Source organism: Mastigoproctus giganteus, chromosome 3, assembly GCF_048544385.1.
Source record: "Mastigoproctus giganteus isolate SK-2022 chromosome 3, ASM4854438v1, whole genome shotgun sequence".
Classification (NCBI taxonomy): domain Eukaryota; kingdom Metazoa; phylum Arthropoda; class Arachnida; order Uropygi; family Thelyphonidae; genus Mastigoproctus; species Mastigoproctus giganteus.
Window position 1 is genome coordinate 234743261 of NC_143577.1, and position 21304 is coordinate 234764564.

Below are 21304 nucleotides of genomic sequence, written 5' to 3' on the forward strand. Positions count from 1 at the left end.
AAAAGTGAAGTACTCTGTTTTATTGTCATTTGATACTGATGTGTGGAAAACAATGTATTACTTATATATTTAGGTAAAATTTTAAGGAATCACTTAGAAAGTATGCTCAATTAGCTTTCATAAGAAATTCATACATAGTTGGATTAACAAGTTGCTTGTATTCAGAAATTTTTGTGTGTAAGTATACATATTTTTAAACATAAATGTTATTTGAATTTTTCAGATTACAAGAAATATCAATTAATTCAAAATGTCTGATTTGGTACAAGAAACTATAGCTGGTCGATTTACAAAATTGAACCAATTGGTATTAGGAAAAAGTGGTGTTAGTGTTTCTGGAAAACATCTTGTGAGCAGAGACTCTTTACTAGATGCACTATTTGCTCTTTATGATGGTTGCAATAATGACTACATGAGAAAGGATAAACATATTGCATCTTTTATAGATAAATGTAAGTATTTTTATAGTTTGTTCTTGCATATTCAGAAATATATAATAAACTTAATTATAAGTTTTTATAATTATGCTACAGATTGCCATCATATTGCTATTTGGAGGGCTAAACTTCTGTGATTTACCCATTGATATCATATTTAAAAGTTTGTTTTTTATTTGTTAGCTTTCTGACATAAATTGCTTGTTTGTTGCCTGTGGGTGTGTATAATAAAATTGGTTAAATAAATAGAGATATGATAATTAAAAGCCAAATTAAATAGGTTAAACAAATAGAGACAATCTTATGAGCACTGAAGCAACTATGAGAGAGAGGTTCTGTGAATGCATATAGAGAAAATATGGCCTTAGACAAGCTATATAATTAACTACTGTGTGAAGGAAAGTCTCAGTTTTATTGAGAAAAGTGTTATATCTGATGAGTCTCTAATGGAAATTCCTGTAGTCTGTAGCAGGAATTAAACTATATGGACACTGCCATTTGTTAAATGCTTAGAGTACCTGCTTTCACAACACATAATATATATGGTGCTGTTTCTTGTATTCTATCTTGTGAACTCCACAGACCGTTTGGTCATCCCAGATTATAAACAGAAAATTTATTTATTTATAATCCAAAATGGCGATCAGCTATGTAGATTTCTTTTTTTTTTTTTTTAAGAATTTAAGTTTTTGTTATTATATGGCATCTCATCTTTGCAGTTTAAAATTGCCACTGAGTTGTTAAGGATATATAAAAATGGGTATATACTCTGCTAATTATAGTGAACCCCATCATTGATCCTTGTGACAGGCACTTAGGATAGAGTACGTTAGAACCTTTTGTCGTTGGTGATCCTTGTCACCCTCCGAGATATAATTGTTGATACAGATATTAGATTAGCAATACCAAATTTGACAGAACAGTGCCTCAGGAAGAGTTTCATGCCTTTTCCTGAATACGTTTCTGTTTTAAGGTTGCTGATACATATTTAGCAAATGCGTATATACCCTATTTTATATAATGAACCCCATCCTTAATCCTTGTGACAGGCATTCCTTAGGATAGAGTATGTCAGAGTCTTTTGTTTTTTTTTTTAATTTAATTATGTAAATTTATAAATTCTTCAATTATTGTTTCTGTTTGATATGCATTATTAATTGTTTTGTTATTGAAGAAGTTTGGCCATAAAAAAAAAAAAGTTTTCTTAAGCCTGTTCTTGCCTATAATTAAGTGTTGACAAACAAGAATTTAAAATTAGCAGCATCTCATTCATCCAGTTACCAAAGAGTGCCAACATTGCATTTGCTCCATGTATCTTCAGTGGAATTAGATGTTTGGTTACATTTGAAGCATACATCTCAGTGGAGTCCAGTTACCATAGTTACATGGCTTTTGATTTTTGTTGCAAGTTTTGCTTCTTGACAGTGGATAATTCCCAAGTGTGGACATTAAAAAAAACATGCATGTATGAGCTATATCAGAAGGGGGTTTTATTTTAAATAATTAATTAAAAACATCAGTTATGTAATCAATATAAAAATGATTTTTTTAGTTTTGCTCATGAAAGATGAAAATTAAAGTCAACATCAAAAAAGTAAACAATTTTGAATTAATGTTTGCCGATTTTTAAGATTATAAAATGGTGTCTGAGTGTGTACGATTACTTCTCAAAGTAGATAGGTGCACCTGTCAGAGTTAAAATACCTCAGAGGAAGTCTGTGAGGATTATATTGGATGATTATAAGCCATGAAATGGTTTAATCTCTTCCAATTCCTACAGAATGGGGAGGGATTGGTTGACATTATTCCAATAAGAATTGAAGCAATGCATTTTTTATTGGTCTTTAATGACTGACAGAGGACGGCAGTTCTTTTGCTTGTGTTTAGATTTCCAACTATTGTCAATGTGAGTAAGAACAGCTGCCATCCCACACATTTAATTTATTTGGAATATTTATCAACATTTGGTTTTTAATAATCTTGAAGTTTTTATTCTTTATGTTAGTTAAATGTTTATTTTTTAAATTGAAGGCGATTATCATCTCTGGCCATATATTTAAACAAAAACGAGAAACCTGTACAGCAAAAGAAGTTGCTTGATGGCTAACTGAACAATCATGACAAACTTTTCTCAGGTATTTTATTACGGATCTGTTACTTATACCTTTTTAATTATATACTGTTTAGCTGTTTAATATTTTAGTAAGTAAAAAAGGCAAGTACATACCGCATTAAAGATATCTGAGCACAGCTGAGGAGAACTTTGTTCCTGATTGCTGCTTCTTACTAGTGTTCAAGAGTTGGTTACACAGTTGGCTGACAGTGTGTAGGGTATATGTACTGTTCAGAAAGCTGGCTTGCTGAATTTCCTGAGCCTGTCAGCTAAATTCCTTGATGCCTGTATCACATGCTAAGAAATTATGACCCAGACTTGGAACTCTTGATAAAAACCATCATAACATGTTTTTCTTCTCTAAAGAAACTTATTTTGTATTTATTTTAGGGCAGTTGATACTCTGATGGCCATGGAACACTTTCCTGCTGCTAGAATAATTTGATTCTATGTAAATCACATGAAAGAAAGAAAAGAAAATTTAAGATATTTTACCTTTATTCCCATATTTGGATCCTCTTCGACCTTTGCTGAAAATATCTCATTGTGTTTCTGTTTGTTTTTTTCCCTTGTCATTTTATTTGTGTAAGTGAAACATTACTGATATGATGTACATAATTGTTTTGGTAACTTCATTGTACCCAAGTTTTTCATTTAGAAATTTTTACCAATGGTCCAAGGAGGCAAAAGAATAAATAAAAATAAAATAATATTGTTAGTAATAAATAAATCATGTAGAGAAATTAGGAAAAAAGTAAGCAGTGAGCTGCTGATGTGTTCTCCAATCGGTGCTTCGATTTTGCCATTTATTTTGACAGTTCATGCCTGATTAGATTCATTGTCCAAAAACAGGCAATCACCAAGTCCCACGGTTGCCAGATTTTGGATGTTATATTTACCCTTTGTAATTAAACAGAACAAAAAAAAAATAAATAAATAAACAAAGCAAAGATGTTTTAAAATATAGTGTATCATTTAATGGTAACATGCATAATTTGTCTGTTGCAGCATATGGCATGCATTAGTTAGTTCCGTTAATTTGGACTGCCTCTCAGACAGTACTGGAATGCAGTTTGAGCATTTCAACTAATACTAGATCTATATTAAAAGGCTTTAGTTTTTTTTTTCCCCTAAAAGTTGGCAGATATGTATCTCTGTATATTTGTAAAACTATATTGAAGTACAGTTTTAATAAGTGGCTTGTTTTTCTTAATCTGTTTCATAGTACTAGAGTAGTATAAGTTCATCAATATTTTGAGATTACTATTAAAAGAAAAGTGGATGTATTACATGGTACACACATTTTTACTGAATAACCTGATTGTTTTAAAAGTCAAATATGTTTGAATCTTTTCAATTGTGATTGCTTTAACCTATTGGTCACTCTGAAGTTGTTTGCAGTGCCTTCCATGGTAATTTTTTGCTACAGTTTCTATTAAAGTCACTGTTGATAAGGTGAAAATATACCACAAGGTTTGTAATATCTTATATATGACTATATAACTGCCAATTGATTAAAAATTAATTCCTTTTTAAGTCTGAATTGGCTGTGATCCTGAGGTAATATATGCAGGTTGTTACGAGAGTAATTTGTTGCTGCAACACAATACACAAGCCAATTGCTGATTGTTTTGTTGGTATATCAGCTGTAAAAAGAAAACAGTTACAGTCAAGTTATAAATTCTTCTGGTTGTGACATACAAAGTATATGAAGGAATTTAGTTATTTTATTATCTTTTGCATTTTGTCACATATGTTAAATGCAAACCTTTACTTTTTCAGTTCGCAGTTTGATAATTGAGTTGCGTAACTTACGTGTCAACAGTAGTGATTTTGAAATTAAAAAGATTATTGGAAGAGGACATTTTGGAGAAGTTCAGGTTGTCCGTGAAAAGGTTTCAGGTGATGTGTATGCAATGAAAATTCTTCGCAAGAGTGATACACTTTCACAGCAAAATGTAAGTTATCAGTTGAATTTATTTAAATTTCTAACTCCTTTTCAATGTAAAAGGAACAAAATTGTATACTGTTATAAAATAGGACACTAATGAACAAACACATTGTTTTTTAGTGTCCTTTCTGTTCCATTTTTCTCAGATTCTTGTTAGAAATGACCAGAAAGACATCTTGAGAAGTGTCCTCATTAAACATGCCTCTTGTGATGAGGCATATTTAATGAAGGCTCTTCTCAATATTTACTGAGCCCTCAAGTTCAAATTTCTGTTATGGCATAGTGTGCATACTTGGACATATGCACAGTAGCAAGTGCAGAAGTATTAGTAGTGTCATGGTGCAAGAAAGCAAGCTTATAAAGCATCAACAGAAAAAAAACCAGATGGAAATTTGTTCTAACAATCAACCACCTGCTGGCCGAAGGCAAACCTCTGCATGTCTGTCCTGAAACCTTCCTCAATTTGAATTTATGCTCCATGTGTGCAGCATCGAACTTGCTCGATCCATTCAAAGCCTTAAACACCTCAATCAGATCATCTCACAGGTGCCTAGAACTGAGGTTTGCAGAACTGTGAAACATGGTAGTGTGACAGTCTTTTTGTTTGGGCCAGGTTTTCATAGTATGGTGTTGGGTTGCTCATTTTGTATATGTCATTCTTTCAAAAGGAGAGATATTACAATCCCTCGTGTTATTCTAATCCTGTTATTCTTCTAACTGTGAGGAAATTTTATGGTACAGAACTTTACATTTTTCAGCAGGACATTCTCACTTGCGCAAAGCTTAGTTTGTGACAATTTCATTTGAAGAACACAGTGTGACTTTGGTGTAGCTGGCTCAGGGTCCTGATCTGAACCAAATGGAACCACTGCAGGATGAATTTGAGAGATATGCAAGGGCTCATCCATGGAGGTCGACATCATTTTAACCAATTAAATTAATCTGCAGTAGGAACAGAAATATTTCTTTCAGCATATCAAAAATTGGGGGCTTAGAGGGGAACAGGTATCCTGTGTGTTATCAGACACTCAGCCTAAAACACTGATGGATCCAATATCTCTCTATTACAGAAGATTTAGGAGAAGTCCGGTTGGCCTGCCTCCCTAAAATCCACTCATGCACACCTTCTCGATGGTAAGCCCTGTTACGTCACTTAGGTGGCAACGAACGTGTAGAGTGGTTCTCTTCAAGACACCTGGTCAGCGTGAAGAGGAAAAGACCAAACCCTCCAGCAATGAGAGCACAACAATACAAATGGCCCTCAGTCCCCAGCAGCTTTCACTCTCCCTCTTACGGCAGCGAGAGGATCAGAGTGGAAGCAGAGGGTGCTAAGAATCTCTGGGTACAACCAGGCTGCCATGCACGGAAATTGAACTTAGCCTGTTATAACGTACGATCACTCATCGGTGAAGACAGGATATTAGAGCTGGAAAAGGAATTAGAAAATGTGAATTGGAATATCATCGGTTTGGCTGAAACAAGAAGAAGAAATGAATCACTTATAAGTTTATCAAGTGGAAATCTGCTGTACACCAATGGAAACAGTGAAAGGAGTGAAGGTGGAGTTGGGTTTCTGGTCCATAAAGATTTTAAAAACAACATTTTGGAATTCAAAAGTACATCACCAAGGGTGTCAAGACTAATATTCAAGATTTCTAAGAGGTACAAGCTAAAGATTATAATGATTTATGCACCAACGTCGAGCCATGATGATGAAGAGGTTGAAGAAATGTACACTGAAATTGAGAGTCTCCTAGATGAGCAGAAAACCCACTACACTATTATTATGGGAGACTTCAATGCTAAGGTTGGAAAAAGGCAAAACAGCGCAGAAAGAGGAACTATTGGAAATTTTGGAATTGGTGAAAGAAATAAAAGAGGTGAAAGACTTGTGGAATTTGCAGAATCTCAAGGACTGTCAGTAATGAACACTTTTTTCAAGAAAAGGGTGAACAGAAAGTGGACATGGAAGAGTCCAAATGGATTAACAACTAATGAAATTGACTTCATCCTCACTAACAGAAGATATATTGTGAATGATGTTACCGTCCTGAATAAGGTAAATGTTGGAAGTGATCACAGAATGGTAAGATGTACACTTGATGTAGATATAGGAAAGGAAAAAAACTGACTCGAGTAAATAATACAAAGGTCTTTGAAATAACAGAGGAGGAGAAAAAGCAGTATGTACTGGAACTTAAGAACAAGTTTGAGCTTCTGCAGACTGCTCAGGACCAAGATATCGACGAGGAATATTACAACTTTCTGAAAGTGATAAAGCCCAAGAAACCTATAGGGAAACAGAAATCCAAAGAAGAAAAAATTAGTCAAGAAACACTTGTCATGATGAACCAAAGACGACAAATGAAGAGCAAGAAAAACACTGACAGGGAGAAAATTGAGTATACTGAGTTATGCAAAGCCATTAGAAAGAGACTCAGAGAGGACATAAGAAGATTTAACACAAGAAAAGTAGAACAAGCATTAAGGGAAAACAAAGGATTTAAATCAGCAGCCATGAGCAGTAATACAGAAAGACAAATGATACTGAAACTGAAGAATAGCGATGGTGTACTTATAAACAGCAGAGAAGGCATAATTCAAATAGCAGAAGACTACTATAGAAAATTATACAAGGAGCGAGGGAATGATACCAGCAGTGGGGAAGATGGATTGCAAAGTAGCAACACATACGACATACCCGATATATGAGAGTACACATACGACATACCCGAAAATATATGAGAGTGCTACATCCTTTATTAGACTAGACAAAGACAATAGCAAATTTAAAATCGAGAAAGGAGTTCGACAAGGAGACACAATATCTCCGAAGCTGTTTACTGCTGCCCTTGAGGAAGCTTTCAGAAGATTAGACTGTTCGCAGAAAGGAGTCAATGTGAACGGAGAGTACCTAAACCATTTACGATTTGCAGATGACATTGTGGTCATAAGCCACGATCCCAAAGAATTAGAGGAAAATCTTAATCAGTTATGCACAGTCAGTAAGGATTTTGGACTCAAGATGAATATGGCTAAAACAAAAGTAATGATGAACAAGTATGCCACGGAAAGGGAAATAATGATTGAAGGAGCAGTAATTGAAAAGGTGGAGTCATATACTTATCTGGGACAAGTTATTAGCTGTAATAATGATAAATGGCTGGAAGTCAAGAGAAGAATAAATTTTGAATGGATAGCATTCAGGAAATATAGTCACATACTGAAGAGCAATATCCCAGTTTGTCTGAAACGTAAAATAATGAATCAATGTATACTCCCCACCATGACTTATGGAAGTGAAACTTGGGCACTCACCAAAAGAATGGAAGAGAAGCTAAGAACTACACAGCGAAGAATGGAACACATTATATTGGGAATCAGACTGTTAGATAAGAAGAGAAACACATGGATTAGGCAGCAAACTCAAGTAAAGGACATTCTTATCAAAAGTAAAGAACTAAAATGGTCTTGGGCAGGACACATAGCTCGAAGACAATGATGACAGATGGACTAAGAAAATAATAGAATGGTACCCAAGAGGAGCTAGAAGAAAACCTGGAAGACAAAGGCGGAGATGGATAGATGAAATTCATGAGTTTTTGAGTAGTAAATGGATGGCCAGTGCTCAAAACAGAAGGAACTGGAAAGTTGCTGGAGAGGCCTTCATCCTGCAGTGGATTGAAAATGGCTGATGATGATCAAAAATTGGCGAAAGGTGTTCCAAAAAGTCTATGTATTTTTACACTGGTCAATAAGGTTTTGCTAACATGGGTGAAAGTAAGCATTTTTTGTTAATTTGTATGTGCTGATTACGAATATGACAGTAAAAAGTTTCTGTCACATCACATTTTTTAGAAAAAAGCAAAAACAGTTTTAAAAAAAAATGTAAAATAGCTTCAAAATCAACTAAATTATCTAACATCGCACTCTGTACCTTTCCCGATCGAATATATTGTAACAAAAGAGACATATCTGTGTTGTTTAATGATATATTATACCTCTTTAGTTTTTATGGACCTGAGGAGTAGCCACTCTGAATTATATTGCTATAATGGTAACATGTTTGGACCCTACTATAATTCAGGTCGCCAGGCACCTCTGTGAAAGACAACTTATTTACAAGCTGTCTTTAGCCCTTAAATGTATATTTTTGGGGTTAGTTTCGATTTGTAAGATCTAGTGGTAGGTTGTGGTGTTTTAAAGTTTTGTTTTGGCCTTGTGACAACCAACAAATCACCTTGAAGATTGGCACCTCCATAGCCAGGTGGGCAGGAGCAGCACTGCATAGCACACGCTTCTTGATTGGACCGGGTTTCGAGCCCATGACCACCAAATACGGAGGATGCGGAAAGGTAAGGGAATGACCACCGCATATCCCCGGAGCAATATGGCCTTAGTTGCTAATGCTCCTAAAAACCAAATAACAACAACCACCTTGAAGATTGTTATTTCTGCCTCACAAATACTAAGGGGTTTTCAAGGAAAAATAGAGTTAAAATAAAACACCCCAGACTTCGTCCGCAATAAGACCAGTGCCACACACACTTTAACTGTTAAAGTATTTTTTTTTTTTAAATTATAATCTGTTATAATTATATAACAAATGAATTTTGTTATATAATTATAAATTATTTTAATTACTTAGTACTGTACTATAATCTGTGATAAAGCAAGATTATTCATTCCTACACAAAAATACAACACTCCAACGTAGAACATACAATAATGTAATATTGTGATCAGTGCAATTAGTTGCAAACTTTTACGGAGAACTGTGTTTGATGGTTCTATGCACACACACACACACACGCAGTCATACAATGTCATCAATGACATTCAGTTTGGCTGGGTTGCAAGAACACTTGCAACTTGGTAGCCCACTGAATCGACCTTAACATGTCTTATTTTGTTCTGCCATCGTTTGTATTACACAGGTGCAGAATTATATGAACTTTGAATATAGTTTAGTTTTAAATTTAAGAACATTTACCTGTGATGAAAATTATAAGTAATACTTTTTGAAACTAGAAAGTTTTTTTGAAAATCAGAATGCAAGCTTGAGCCACCACTTTCTTATACCATGAGCTGCCACTGATAATGTATATGTTATACAATATTTATTATTATATATATATATAATATATATTAATAAATATATATTATATATATTTATTTATTATATATATATATATATATATATATATATATATATATATATATATTTTTTTTTTTTTTTCAATTCTTTGATTATTAGCATATTAAATGATTCCCCCCCCCATAGTTTTAGTTTTTCTCCTCAAATTCTCTCCGATCCTGATTAGACAATCCTCTTCACAGGAGATGTATTCCTCAACATAACAGAGCTCAGAAGTGAATGAGAGAAGAGTACTAAGCATTATGTAAAGGCACCCACTGCCACACCCACACATTTATTGAGTAATAAATGTATGAATAATATTACTTTGTAGTATGAGAATTTTGTATTTATCACTGGTGTTTTATTTTAATTTGTTTATTAAATATTTTTACAGCTTTGCATTGCTAAATGGCTATAACTGACTGCAAATTTTATTTCTTCATGTTTAATTAAGTCACTTGTATCTTATTAAAATAATACCAGTGACCATTTAAATATGATCCCTCCTCCTACACAGGATAGTAAAGAATAAACTTTTTTAGAATAAAAAGGTGAACTGAGCCACTGCTAGCACCAGCCACTATGTGCTAATGCATACATCACATATTTGTGAACTGGTGATTGTGCCAAACATGAGAACATGTGATTTTTCTTAGTTCAATGTGAGATGATTGATGCAGGAAAAACAGGAAGTGGGCATTGTGGGGTTGAGAAGGTAGAATGTTTAATGCATGCCAATAGTAGTGGAGATACTCACCTCACAATACATCAAGCAGTCTGTACCGCTTCCTATATAGTGATGCAGTATACTCTTCACCAGCTTGATTTTAATGCCCCAACTAATCTCATGTCATCAACTAGAGAAAGGTATGCAGCTTTGAATTGCATCATTTTGCACCATGTCAACAGTAGACGCTGCAGTTAGTGAAAACAACACAGTGCAGTGGACTTAAATACACATGATTCAGACAGTGTTGTTGGTAGTACTGGTCTTGGGAATGTTTTGTTGGGAGTCTTTGGATCCTCTTATGCAACTGTTTAATGCATGCCAATAGTAATGGAGATACTCACCTCACGATACATCAAGCAGTCAAGACCACTTCCTATATAGTGATGCCGTATACCCTCCACCAGCTTGATTTTAATGCCAGATGCTTAAGTTGCCCCCAACTAATCTTATGTCATCAACTAGAGAAAGGTATGCAGCTTTGAATTGCATCATTTTGCACCATATAAACAGTAGACGCTGCAGTTAGTGAAAACAACACAGTGCAGTTGACTTAAATACACATGATTCGGACAGTGTTGTTGGTAGTATTGGTCTTGGGAGTCTTTGGATCCTCTTATGCAACTAATGTCTACCAGCTGTGATTTATCTGAATATTGAGAGTCGATGCTATTCTGGTGACCAGTATTCCTGTTGTTTCCCCATGTTGATTATAGCATTAGCATTAGCAGAGGCATATGATGCAAGAAAGCAAGCTTATTCAGCATCAGCCAAAAAAAAACAAAAAAAAAAAAAAAAAAAAAAACCCACTCCCATTTCACCCCTCCGTTCGTTCGAAATACCTGTCCAGTTGAGCTTTAAATTTGTTTAGGCTATCAACTTCAACAACCAGTGATGGAAGTCGGTTCCACCAACCAACCACCCGCTGGCCAAAGGCAAATTTCCGCACATCTATCCGACATCCGTCCTTCCTCAATTTGAATTTATGCCCTCTGAGGTGATTATTCTGAGAAAGATGAAGTATCCCATTGGCATTGAGCATGCTCAAACCATTCAAAGCCTTATACACCTCTATCAGATCACCTCGCCGGTGCCTAGTCTCCAGACTCTGTAATTTGCAAAACTTAAGCCTTTCTTCGTAAGAGCAACCCTTTGTTCCATTTACTAATCTTGTTGCCCTTCTCTGTACCCGTTCCAGCAGCTCTACATCCTTCTTGAAATGAGGCCTCCAGACCTGTATACAGTACTCAAGATGTGGCCTTACCATTGCCTTATACAATGGAATAATCACCTCCTTATCCCTGCTAGAAAAATTCCTGTATATCATTGACAAGACACCATGAGCTACTCTTGCAGCTCGTCTGCACTGCTCAGAGAACTTCATATCTGCCTGCACAATTACCCCCAGGTCCTTTTCATTCTCCACCACTGTCAGTGTAGTACCGCAGAGTTGATACGTTGCTCTGGGGTTACTGTTTCCCATATGCAGCACTTTACATTTGTCGATGTTAAACCTCATTTGCCACCTCTCAGCCCATCTGTTCAACCTGTCCAGATCCTGTTGCAGCAGCATAGCGTCAGTATTGTCCTTAACGACCCTGCCAACCTTTGTATCATCTGCAAACTTGGACATTAAACTTGATATCCCATCATCAATATCATTCATAAACACCGAAAACAACAACGGACCCAACACTGAACCTTGAGGAACTCCACTAATAACATTAGTCCACGTTGAGCAGTGTCCATTGATTACCACTCTCTGTCTTCTGCCACTCAACCATCCCCTTATCCATAGCAGCAATTTGCCTCCAATGCCACACTGCTCCAATTTGTGCAGCAGTCTTCCATGTGCAACAGTATCAAAAGCCTTTCTAAGATCCAAATATATAATATCAAAGTTATTCCCTGCATCCAGTTCTTTTGTGACTACATCATAGTATCCAATCAAATTGGTCAGGCAAGACCTGCCCTTAACAAAACCATGCTGCGTCTGAGCTATAACTGAATTCTTGTCTAGATGATCCTGCAGTGCTTCTTTAACCAGTGCCTCCATTAATTTACCTGGAACAGAAGTTAAACTAACAGGTCTATAATTACTTGTGTCAGCCTTTGAACCTCCTTTGTGAATTGGGGTCACATTTGCACATCTCCAGTCCATAGGTACCTCCCCTGAGTCCAAGGAAGCTCTCATAATTATGGCTAAGGGTTTGCTTACTTCCTTTGCTGCCTCCTTTAATATAACTGGATAGATCCCATCCACCCCAGGTGCCTTTTTTATGTTTATCCCCAACAATCTCTCCTCCACTTTCCTCTCAGTTATTACAAAATCATCCAGCTCACTGCCAATGTTTACTTTACCTACATGATTCTCCTTCCTGAATAACTCCTCATGCGTGAATGTAGATGCAAAATACTCGTTTAGATTGTTAGCCACCTGAGCAGGATCCTCAACTGTTGAACCATCAATATCCAGTGGACCAATCTGATTCATCCCTTTCCTTTTCGAGTTCAAGTATGTAAAGAACTCTTTTCTGTTTTTCTTTGCATCCTTTGCCAAGGATTTTTCATAGTCTGCCTTTGCCTGCCTAATCTCCTTTGTGACTTGGTTACAGACCAACTTATATCTATCATAGGCTTCCATGTCACCCATTAATTTGTATGTATCCCATGCATTTTTCTTCTCTGCCACATGTCTCATTAGTTCATCTGACAACCATTTAGGCCTAAACCTTGAACAATATTTCTTAGTTGGTATGTAAAGCCTGGTAGCCTCCAAGATTAGTTCCTTGAATGCTTCCCATTTTGAGTTTGCTGTTGGTAACATCATCAGTTGGTCCCACTGTATAGAATTTAAATACTGTCTCAGACCATCATAGTTGCCTTTACGAAAACAAAAACCCTTCCCTTTACCTCTGATGGTAGTTACCTCCTTGAGTAAATCCCACTTCAACACACTGTGATCACTGCCACCTAGTGGTTCATTTATCTGCAGGTTCTTAATGCATGAGGAATCACTACTGATAATCAGATCAAGAGTATTGCTCCCTCTCGTTGCCTCACGAACATGCTGATGTAGAAAACAATCATCCAATAAATCCACAAAAGCCTTGCTAGTGTGTGAGTGACCAACCCACAAATTCCAGTCAATATCTGGGAAATTAAAGTCCCCCATTATAAGACTCTCTGATTTACTGGCCCACTCTATTTCCCTGTACAATATCTTATTATACTCATCAGAGTCATTAGGCCTATAGCACACTCCTACTCTCAATTTTGATTTCCCTATGCTTATGTCACACCAAACTGACTCGACGCTGCCCTGTCCATCGATGTCGACTGGCTTCACTTCCTTGGACTTTATGTGTTTCTTAATTAATAGCATAACCCCTCCTCCCCTCCTGTCCTGTCTATCCTTTCTATACACATTGTATTCCCCAAATTCCAGTTCCGCATTACTTATATCTGTGTGACACCACGTCTCTGATATCCCAACAATATCTGCCTTTGATGTTTTGAGCAATACCTCAAATTCATCAAATTTATTTACCAAACTCCTAGCATTGGTGTACACGCAGGTATACATGCACCTGTTTCTATTCTTAGCTACCCTAACACAACCCATGTGTTTACTTGTACCGCAATGACTACCAGCAGTCTCTGAAATATCCTGCATCCTGTTTTTCAGACTTCTGCTCATTTCAATAGAAGCAGTGCAAGAATCACTTCCACCTCTGCCACTGGCTACTGTTAATCTATTAGTCCTTGTATCCCCCCCAACTAGCAGTTTTCCGACCCACCTAACACTGCCTCGACAGCATCAGCAAAAATTCTTGCACCCTTTCTATTTAAGTGTATCCCATCGCTGTAGAAGCAATCTCTCCTGTTAACAAGTACAGTCCAGGCTGAAAAAAATTCTACCCCTTGAGCCTTGCACAATCCCTCCAGGGCCGAATTGATCGACAAGGCTCTCATCATATACTCCCTCCTACCGTGTCTGGGCAGAATTGCAGACACTTTCAAGTTCAACCCTAATTCACGGCTTTTTTTCAACAGTGACCTGTACTTGCTAAGTAATTCCGCCGGTCTCCTACTCTTAATATCATTAGTGCCAACGTGTACAACTATATCACCTTTTGTGCCCTTAAAAGATGATATCCGTTCTACAACGTCATCAACCTTTGCCCCTGGCAGACATACCCTGGTCCTATTCCACCTATCCTTTTTACAAAGGATGTTCCCCGTTTCCCTGACAATAGAGTCACCAACAACTACTAGTTCCTGTGGGACCAGCGCATTCTGCCTAGGGGGCTGCTTCTGTGTTGCCTGATGACCAAGTGCAAGCTCTGGCGTTGATGTGGGCAGCTGAGAGCTTGATGGGCCCCTCAATTTATTTCCTTCGAGGGCATCCACCCTGTCCTTCAAGCTCTCATAAAGGCCCATAACAACGCTGAGTTGTCGCCTGATTTCCTTGCACTCCTTACATCGTGCACACACAAAGACATCCCCCTTGGCAGTATCATGTCCCGTACCCGACTGCTCCGCAAACATCAAGCAAACAGTGCATTTTAATAGACTGTGATTCAGAGGGCAACTGCCCCCCTCAGTTCTCCCCTGAACCACAGCACTCCCATTAGCTTGAGCCTTTTGCTTTGCTGCTCTGGTCAGAGTCATGATTCCGATTTAATTCAATAAAATTCAAAACAAAAATTAAATCCTTAAGTTATATCCCAAAACAGTTATGTTATATATATATTTTTTTCGGTATCTAGTGTTTTCTACGAGTTCCCTTTATACAACTTCCGTATCACGTGTACCACTATAGTTATGTATTAATTATTTGTTAGATTAAGTCGTTACATATATATATATATATATATATATATATATATATATATATATATATATATATATAGAGTTAAAAGTACAATTTAATTGACAATAAAGTTTATCAAGATTAATAGATTTACTGATTAATTGGCAATATTATATTATGCACTATACGACACTAAGCTTATGCTATCATGTAAAAATGGCGGGAATTCACGAACGGTATTTCTACGGACTCGTAAGTATTGATTAGCTTCCAAATCTCGCTATCTCAATTTAGAATAAACTAAGGCTCCTGACTAGGTCTATAATCTACTTATAGAAGATAATTTGATATAACAGTTGGTTAATAAATCGACTAAATTTGGTTAAAAAAAAAAAAAAAAAAAAAAATTTGGTTTGTGACACGTCGATTTGATACCGTTACCGATACTAAGTAATATCTACAAAATCTCTGTCTAAGTTAAACTTTAAACTAAGTATCGTAACTAGGAATATAAAGCTACTCTAGAAAATAAGGTAATATGACAATTTAAACTAATAAAGCAGAAAATAAATCAGGAAAAACTTCTCTGTTTGAAGAGCTTTAAGGAGCAATGTCCGCACAGGCTAACCTCGCACCCAGAATCTTTCAGTACACCAGACCACATTTGCAGAATAGTTAAGACTTTCCCTCCCACTGTACGACATGCAGATTCATCACTAGTTACTGTGGCACAAATTTGGGATGCTCTACAGGCAGCATATGTCTCTTAACTCTAAATGTGTTTTGCTTTCTCTTGACATCCTTTTATATTATGCAAAAGTTATTATCTGCACCTGGGAAAGGCCCAACACTATTAGGTGGGTATTCAATTTCAATAGTCATTGTTTCATAGCATGTGCATAAAACAATCCTATAAATGTATTTTATTTCATTTAAGGTTGCATTTTATGAGGAAGAGCGAGACATTATGGCAAAGGCAGAAAGTCCTTGGATTACCAGGTTGCAGTATGCTTTTCAGGATCGCCAACATTTGTATTTAGTAATGGAATTTCATCCTGGAGGTGATATGCTCTCTCTTCTTCAGCGTTATGATAATATATTACCTGAGGATACAGCAAAGTTTTATATGGCAGAATTAATATTAGCCATCAACAGCTTGCATAACATGGGTTATGTTCATAGGTAATTTATTTTTTTTTATAAAATTTTGCAATTAAAAATTTCAGTATAATAAATATGTGACTCACAGATTAAATAGCGATCCTCTTAAATACTTTTGTCAAATAGGGTTGGAAACTCATCATGCAGAATATTTGTGCATGTACACATGTAATTTTGACTAATCCTGCATCTTGATGTTACTTCATTTAATGAGTGATATTAAATTTTTTTTATTGTGTTTGGCTTTGAGTATTTACTTGGTATGAAATTTTAGGAAACTGATGTAAAGAAGAAAGCTTTATATAGTATATGATCGGCCTTAAAAAATAATAACAGTTAAAATCCTCATTCTCTATAAATGTAAGTCATGTTCCTCTCATCTGTTTTTATTTTACAAAATATTTGTCATATCTACTTAAATTTATATGAACTCTGGGTAAAATTAAGGTTCTTTTGCTTGGAGTCCTGTAATTTATTTTTTCTTAACTTAAATTGCTTTCCTTAGTTTGTGTCATCTTAGATAGATAAAAATATATATCTAGAGCATTTAGCTAGTCTCAATTTAAGTGCATCTTGAGTGCTTAGTTGAGTATTTCTCATTTCTTTCAGAAATACTTAAATATCTTAGTTAGGTTATATTTGATGCTTGATTTCCACAATTTTTATGTTGAAAAAGTTGGGGTGTTTCTCTTTTTTTTTTTTTTTTTCTTTCCTGTAAAAAATACTTTCTCTATTCTACACGTAACCAATTTGGTAATGCTTTTGGATAATCTCCCTAAAAAGTTCCCATCTCAGAAACTCTGGATTTTCATCCTGTTAAATAGACAAACGAACAGAAGACTTTACATACAGTTTACAGATATTATACACTGATGTCTCATTAGGTGCCTCCGTAGCCAGGTGAGCAGGAGCAGCAGTGTGTAGCGCACGCTTCTTGATTAGATCGGGGTTCGAGCCTGTGACCGCCAAATACGGAGGATGCGGAAAGGTCAGGGAATGACCACCGCATATCCCCGGAGCAATATGGCCTTAGTTGCTAATGCTCCTAAAAACCAAATAACAAAATAACTGATGTCTCATTGTTTTAGCTACCTTGATGCTATAAGAAAGCAACTAAACCAAACATCTCTCTTGAAAGTTTTTGTGACACTATAGTAAGTTTGCCACGTGTCACTTATTTTGGAGGCTTTAACTGAAAGCTCTGTTGGAAATCGGAGTAATCAGTCAAAGCTGTGGTTAGCTGCTGATTTCTAGAGGGAGCAGGGTTCACCCATTTGATTTTCCAAGTCCTTCATCATGCACGTTATGAAGGGAAAAAAATCCAAAAGCACTTGTACAGACATAATATATGATAAAGACCATATGAGCTACTATATACCATACAAATTGGTGACTATGACCAAGATAGGCTGTGTCAGGAGCTATCAAGATAACAAACCCTAACCTCTCTCTTTCTTGTATCTTGATTTTTTTTTTCTCTCTCGTATGGACTTGCTAGTGCTTTCTCTTCAGCCATTTAGCAATTCTTTTATCATTGATTCAATTTTTACAAAACAAAAAACTTGCAAGACCATGCACAAACTTTTCCGAATTCCAAATATAGCAGAACATCCATTATCACTATTAATCAGAGAATCATCAGTCTGGAAAATTGTTTTTGGATATGTTGATGATATAGAATTCTGGTTACAGAACAGTGTATAAAACAATTATGTGCAGTAATTTTAGAAAATTTTATTAGAACATATTTATCATTTACATATTATGTGAAAATTAACAAACTAAATGAAAGTTAACCATTCTCTGCATTGGCCATAAGCACCATTTTTTTTTTTTTTTTTTTTTTTTGTATGATATGGGATTGTCTGTGAGAAATAAAAATGCATTTTATAATGAAACATCAGCTAGATGGTTTAGAAGAAACCATAGCATATGCTGAGGGTTGGAATATGCATCTATCATAATTTTGTTACCTTGCAAGTAGGTATTTATTTCATTAATCATAATTTCTTTGTAGTTGAATAAAATATATAATTTGTTATTTTTGTATATGAATGATATGAGTAATTTATTATACATGTTAGCAAGAAACAGTAGGTGCTTTATTTAGTCCATAAGGGCACCAATCTCTTAAATGTAGTCCTGAGAAAAATAGAAATAGTTTTGTAAGATTAAAATAAAAAACATTTAAAATGTACTATTTTGTTTCTAAAATGCAATATATGATTTAAAACTAAAGAAAGAGTTTTAATGTGTATATTATTATAATATACACTGAAAGGACAGAATTCATGGGATTCCTGGGCAATGCGATGCTGTCACCCATCTTGCTAGTGGATGAACCCACCACTTGGCAGGTATATAAATACACTGCATTCACATAGATTAATTCGATATCAGTATGAATAAATGTTATTTGTTAACCTGATTTTGAAAGAGAGATGATATTGGGTGCCAGACGCATGAGTCACTCTATCGCAAAGGTGGTACAGAAATTGCGCTAACCCTCTTCGACAGTATCAAGAGTGTATTGGGAATACGCCATTTCCGGAATAACATCTCATCATGGACAGCGTTGTTGGTGGATGAATGTGACTGTTGATGTCTGTCTCGCATTGTTTCAGCCAACCAGAGAGCGACAGTGGCGCAAATCACTGCTGACTTCAACGAGGGAGGTGCCAGAAATGTCTCCACCAAGGTCATCAGGTGATCATTAGTCGCAATAGGTTATGAGAGCCACCGACCCACCAGAGAGTCCCATTGTTAACACCACAACATAGGACTCTGCGCCTCAACTGGGCGAAAGAACATCAGCATTTGACCTCGGATGATTGGAGTCTGGTCTCCTGGTCCAATGAATCCCATTTCCAGTTATTTCGAGTTGACGGGAGGGTGTGCATCTGGTGGAAACTGCATGAAGCTATGCACCCATCGTGTCAACAAGGAACTGTTCAGGCAGGTGGGCAATCAGTAATGGCCTGGGGCATGTTCAACTGGCACACGGGACCTCTAGTACATCTAGACGCATCTCTGAATGGTCCAGGTTACATGTCCACCCTTGCCGACCATCTGCATCCCTTCATGGTCATTGTGCACCCACAGGGCAATGGACTCTTCCAGCAGGACAATGTGCTTCCACAAAGAGCCGTTGTGACTAGAACAGGGTTCAAAAAGCATTCCACATATTTTACTACTATGGAATGGCCTCCCTGTGGAGCATATTTGGGATGCTGTGGAAAGGTCCGTTTGAGTTTTTGATCCTGCACCCAGGAATGTGGCGGAATTATGGACAGTGGTGCAGCAAGCAGGGATATGGAAATACCTGTGGAATGCTTTCGTGAACTCAATGCCTCGCCATGTGACTGCCCTTATCCGGGCTAAAGGTTTGGCCTACCCATTGCTAGGTAGGTATCCCATGATTTCTGTCCACAGTGTGCGTGTGAGCACACACACACACACAGTATTATTTGTTAAATATATGTACTAGTTTATGAGGAAGTGTATTGAAAAAGACATAACTAGATAAATCTGTGGAGAACACTTAGGTAAAGTATGGTACATTATTAAAGAGTACGGACACATAAGATAACGTACAAAAACTTATCACTGTATACCTACAATTTGGGTGACTTCTGGGGTCAACCATAAAAATTTAAAGGAAAATGTACTTTGCATTTTATAAATTTTAAATTTCTTAATTTCTGTTATATTTTATATAATCCTAAATTCTGTTATTTGTTATTATAACCTTAAAATTGATTTTGCCATAGTGCGTGTTAATCATTACAGAAATAGAGAACCCATTATCGTTTTTTTTTTTTTTTCCCCTTTCAGTTTTGGTGGTTTACCCAGGAAGAAGTTGTAGGTATACAGCGATAAGTTTTGTATATTATCTTATGTGTCTGTACTCTTTAACAATGTACCATATTTTTCCTATACATTCTCCATAGGTTTATCTAAGTGTGTCTTTTGCAATACTCTTCCCCATAAACTAATACATGCATTTAACAAATAATGCTCTATGTATTTTACATTACGGGTGCTATTATTATTACCACTGCAATGGCACTAGCCTATAAATTCCGTAGGTTATTGTGTTTGTGTGGTATAAAATGTAGGTAGTAAGGTAGTCATGTACAGTCACATTTTATTTTTATGAGTGTATATAAGAATATCTCTTTGACTGAAGGAATGTAAATGATATGAGTGCTGATTACAAAAATTGAAACTATCACTTTGAGACCAGTATCTGTTTTAAAAAAAAATTATTATTTTATTATATTTTATTTTTTTAGGGACATCAAACCAGATAATGTTCTTCTAGATAGAACAGGACATGTAAAGCTAGCAGATTTTGGTTCAGCAGCTAAATTGAGTTCTCAAAAAACTGTAAGTACGGGGTGTGTGTGTGTGTGTGTGTGTGTGTGTGTGTTGTAGTGATTGTAACCAGTGATGTAATAAATTAATTCAGAATTGTATTATAGTTCATAGTAATCTGCTATTATAATTAATGGGACTGATTTTTCAATAACAACCATACCTTTATAGTATTTTTATTAATAGAATCCAGGGGTTTAATATAGTATTTTGGTAAGGAGTAAAATACAATTCTTTCAGTAAGTCTGATGTTCCTAGCTTTAAAAAATCGACATTGGTTCCATGGAGCAAAGGTGGATCTGTGAATAATGTCAAGTGAAATGAAAAAATACAATTTAAGCTTAATAAAATCAGTTTTATTTTATTCGGTATTTTCATTTACAATCAACAATAAAGGTTTGTGGTAACCTTTTTTGTTGCATGTTTGCACTGTTCTTTTCAATGTTGATGGCCGGACATCTACTTCTAATTGATCTTGCTTGTGTTTATGCTTACGACTCTCTCTCTCTCTCTCTCTCTCTCTCTCTCTCTCTCTCTCTCTCTCTCTCTCTCTCTCTCTCTCTCTCTCTCTCTCTCTCTCTC

General features: G+C 36.0%; 1 protein-coding gene across 1 annotated transcript in view; it reads left to right on the forward strand.

Annotated features, from left to right (window-relative positions):
* The first annotated feature begins 250 nt into the window (after positions 1 to 250).
* Positions 251 to 21304, forward strand: part of LOC150088894 (citron Rho-interacting kinase-like) — a 178665-nt gene continuing 157611 nt past the window's right edge. Inside the window, exons 1-4 of the mRNA XM_090370347.1 lie at positions 251 to 452; positions 4333 to 4508; positions 16122 to 16366; positions 20641 to 20734. Coding sequence (XP_090226473.1) covers positions 251 to 452; positions 4333 to 4508; positions 16122 to 16366; positions 20641 to 20734 — 717 coding nt within the window. The remainder of the gene's footprint in view (positions 453 to 4332; positions 4509 to 16121; positions 16367 to 20640; positions 20735 to 21304) is intronic.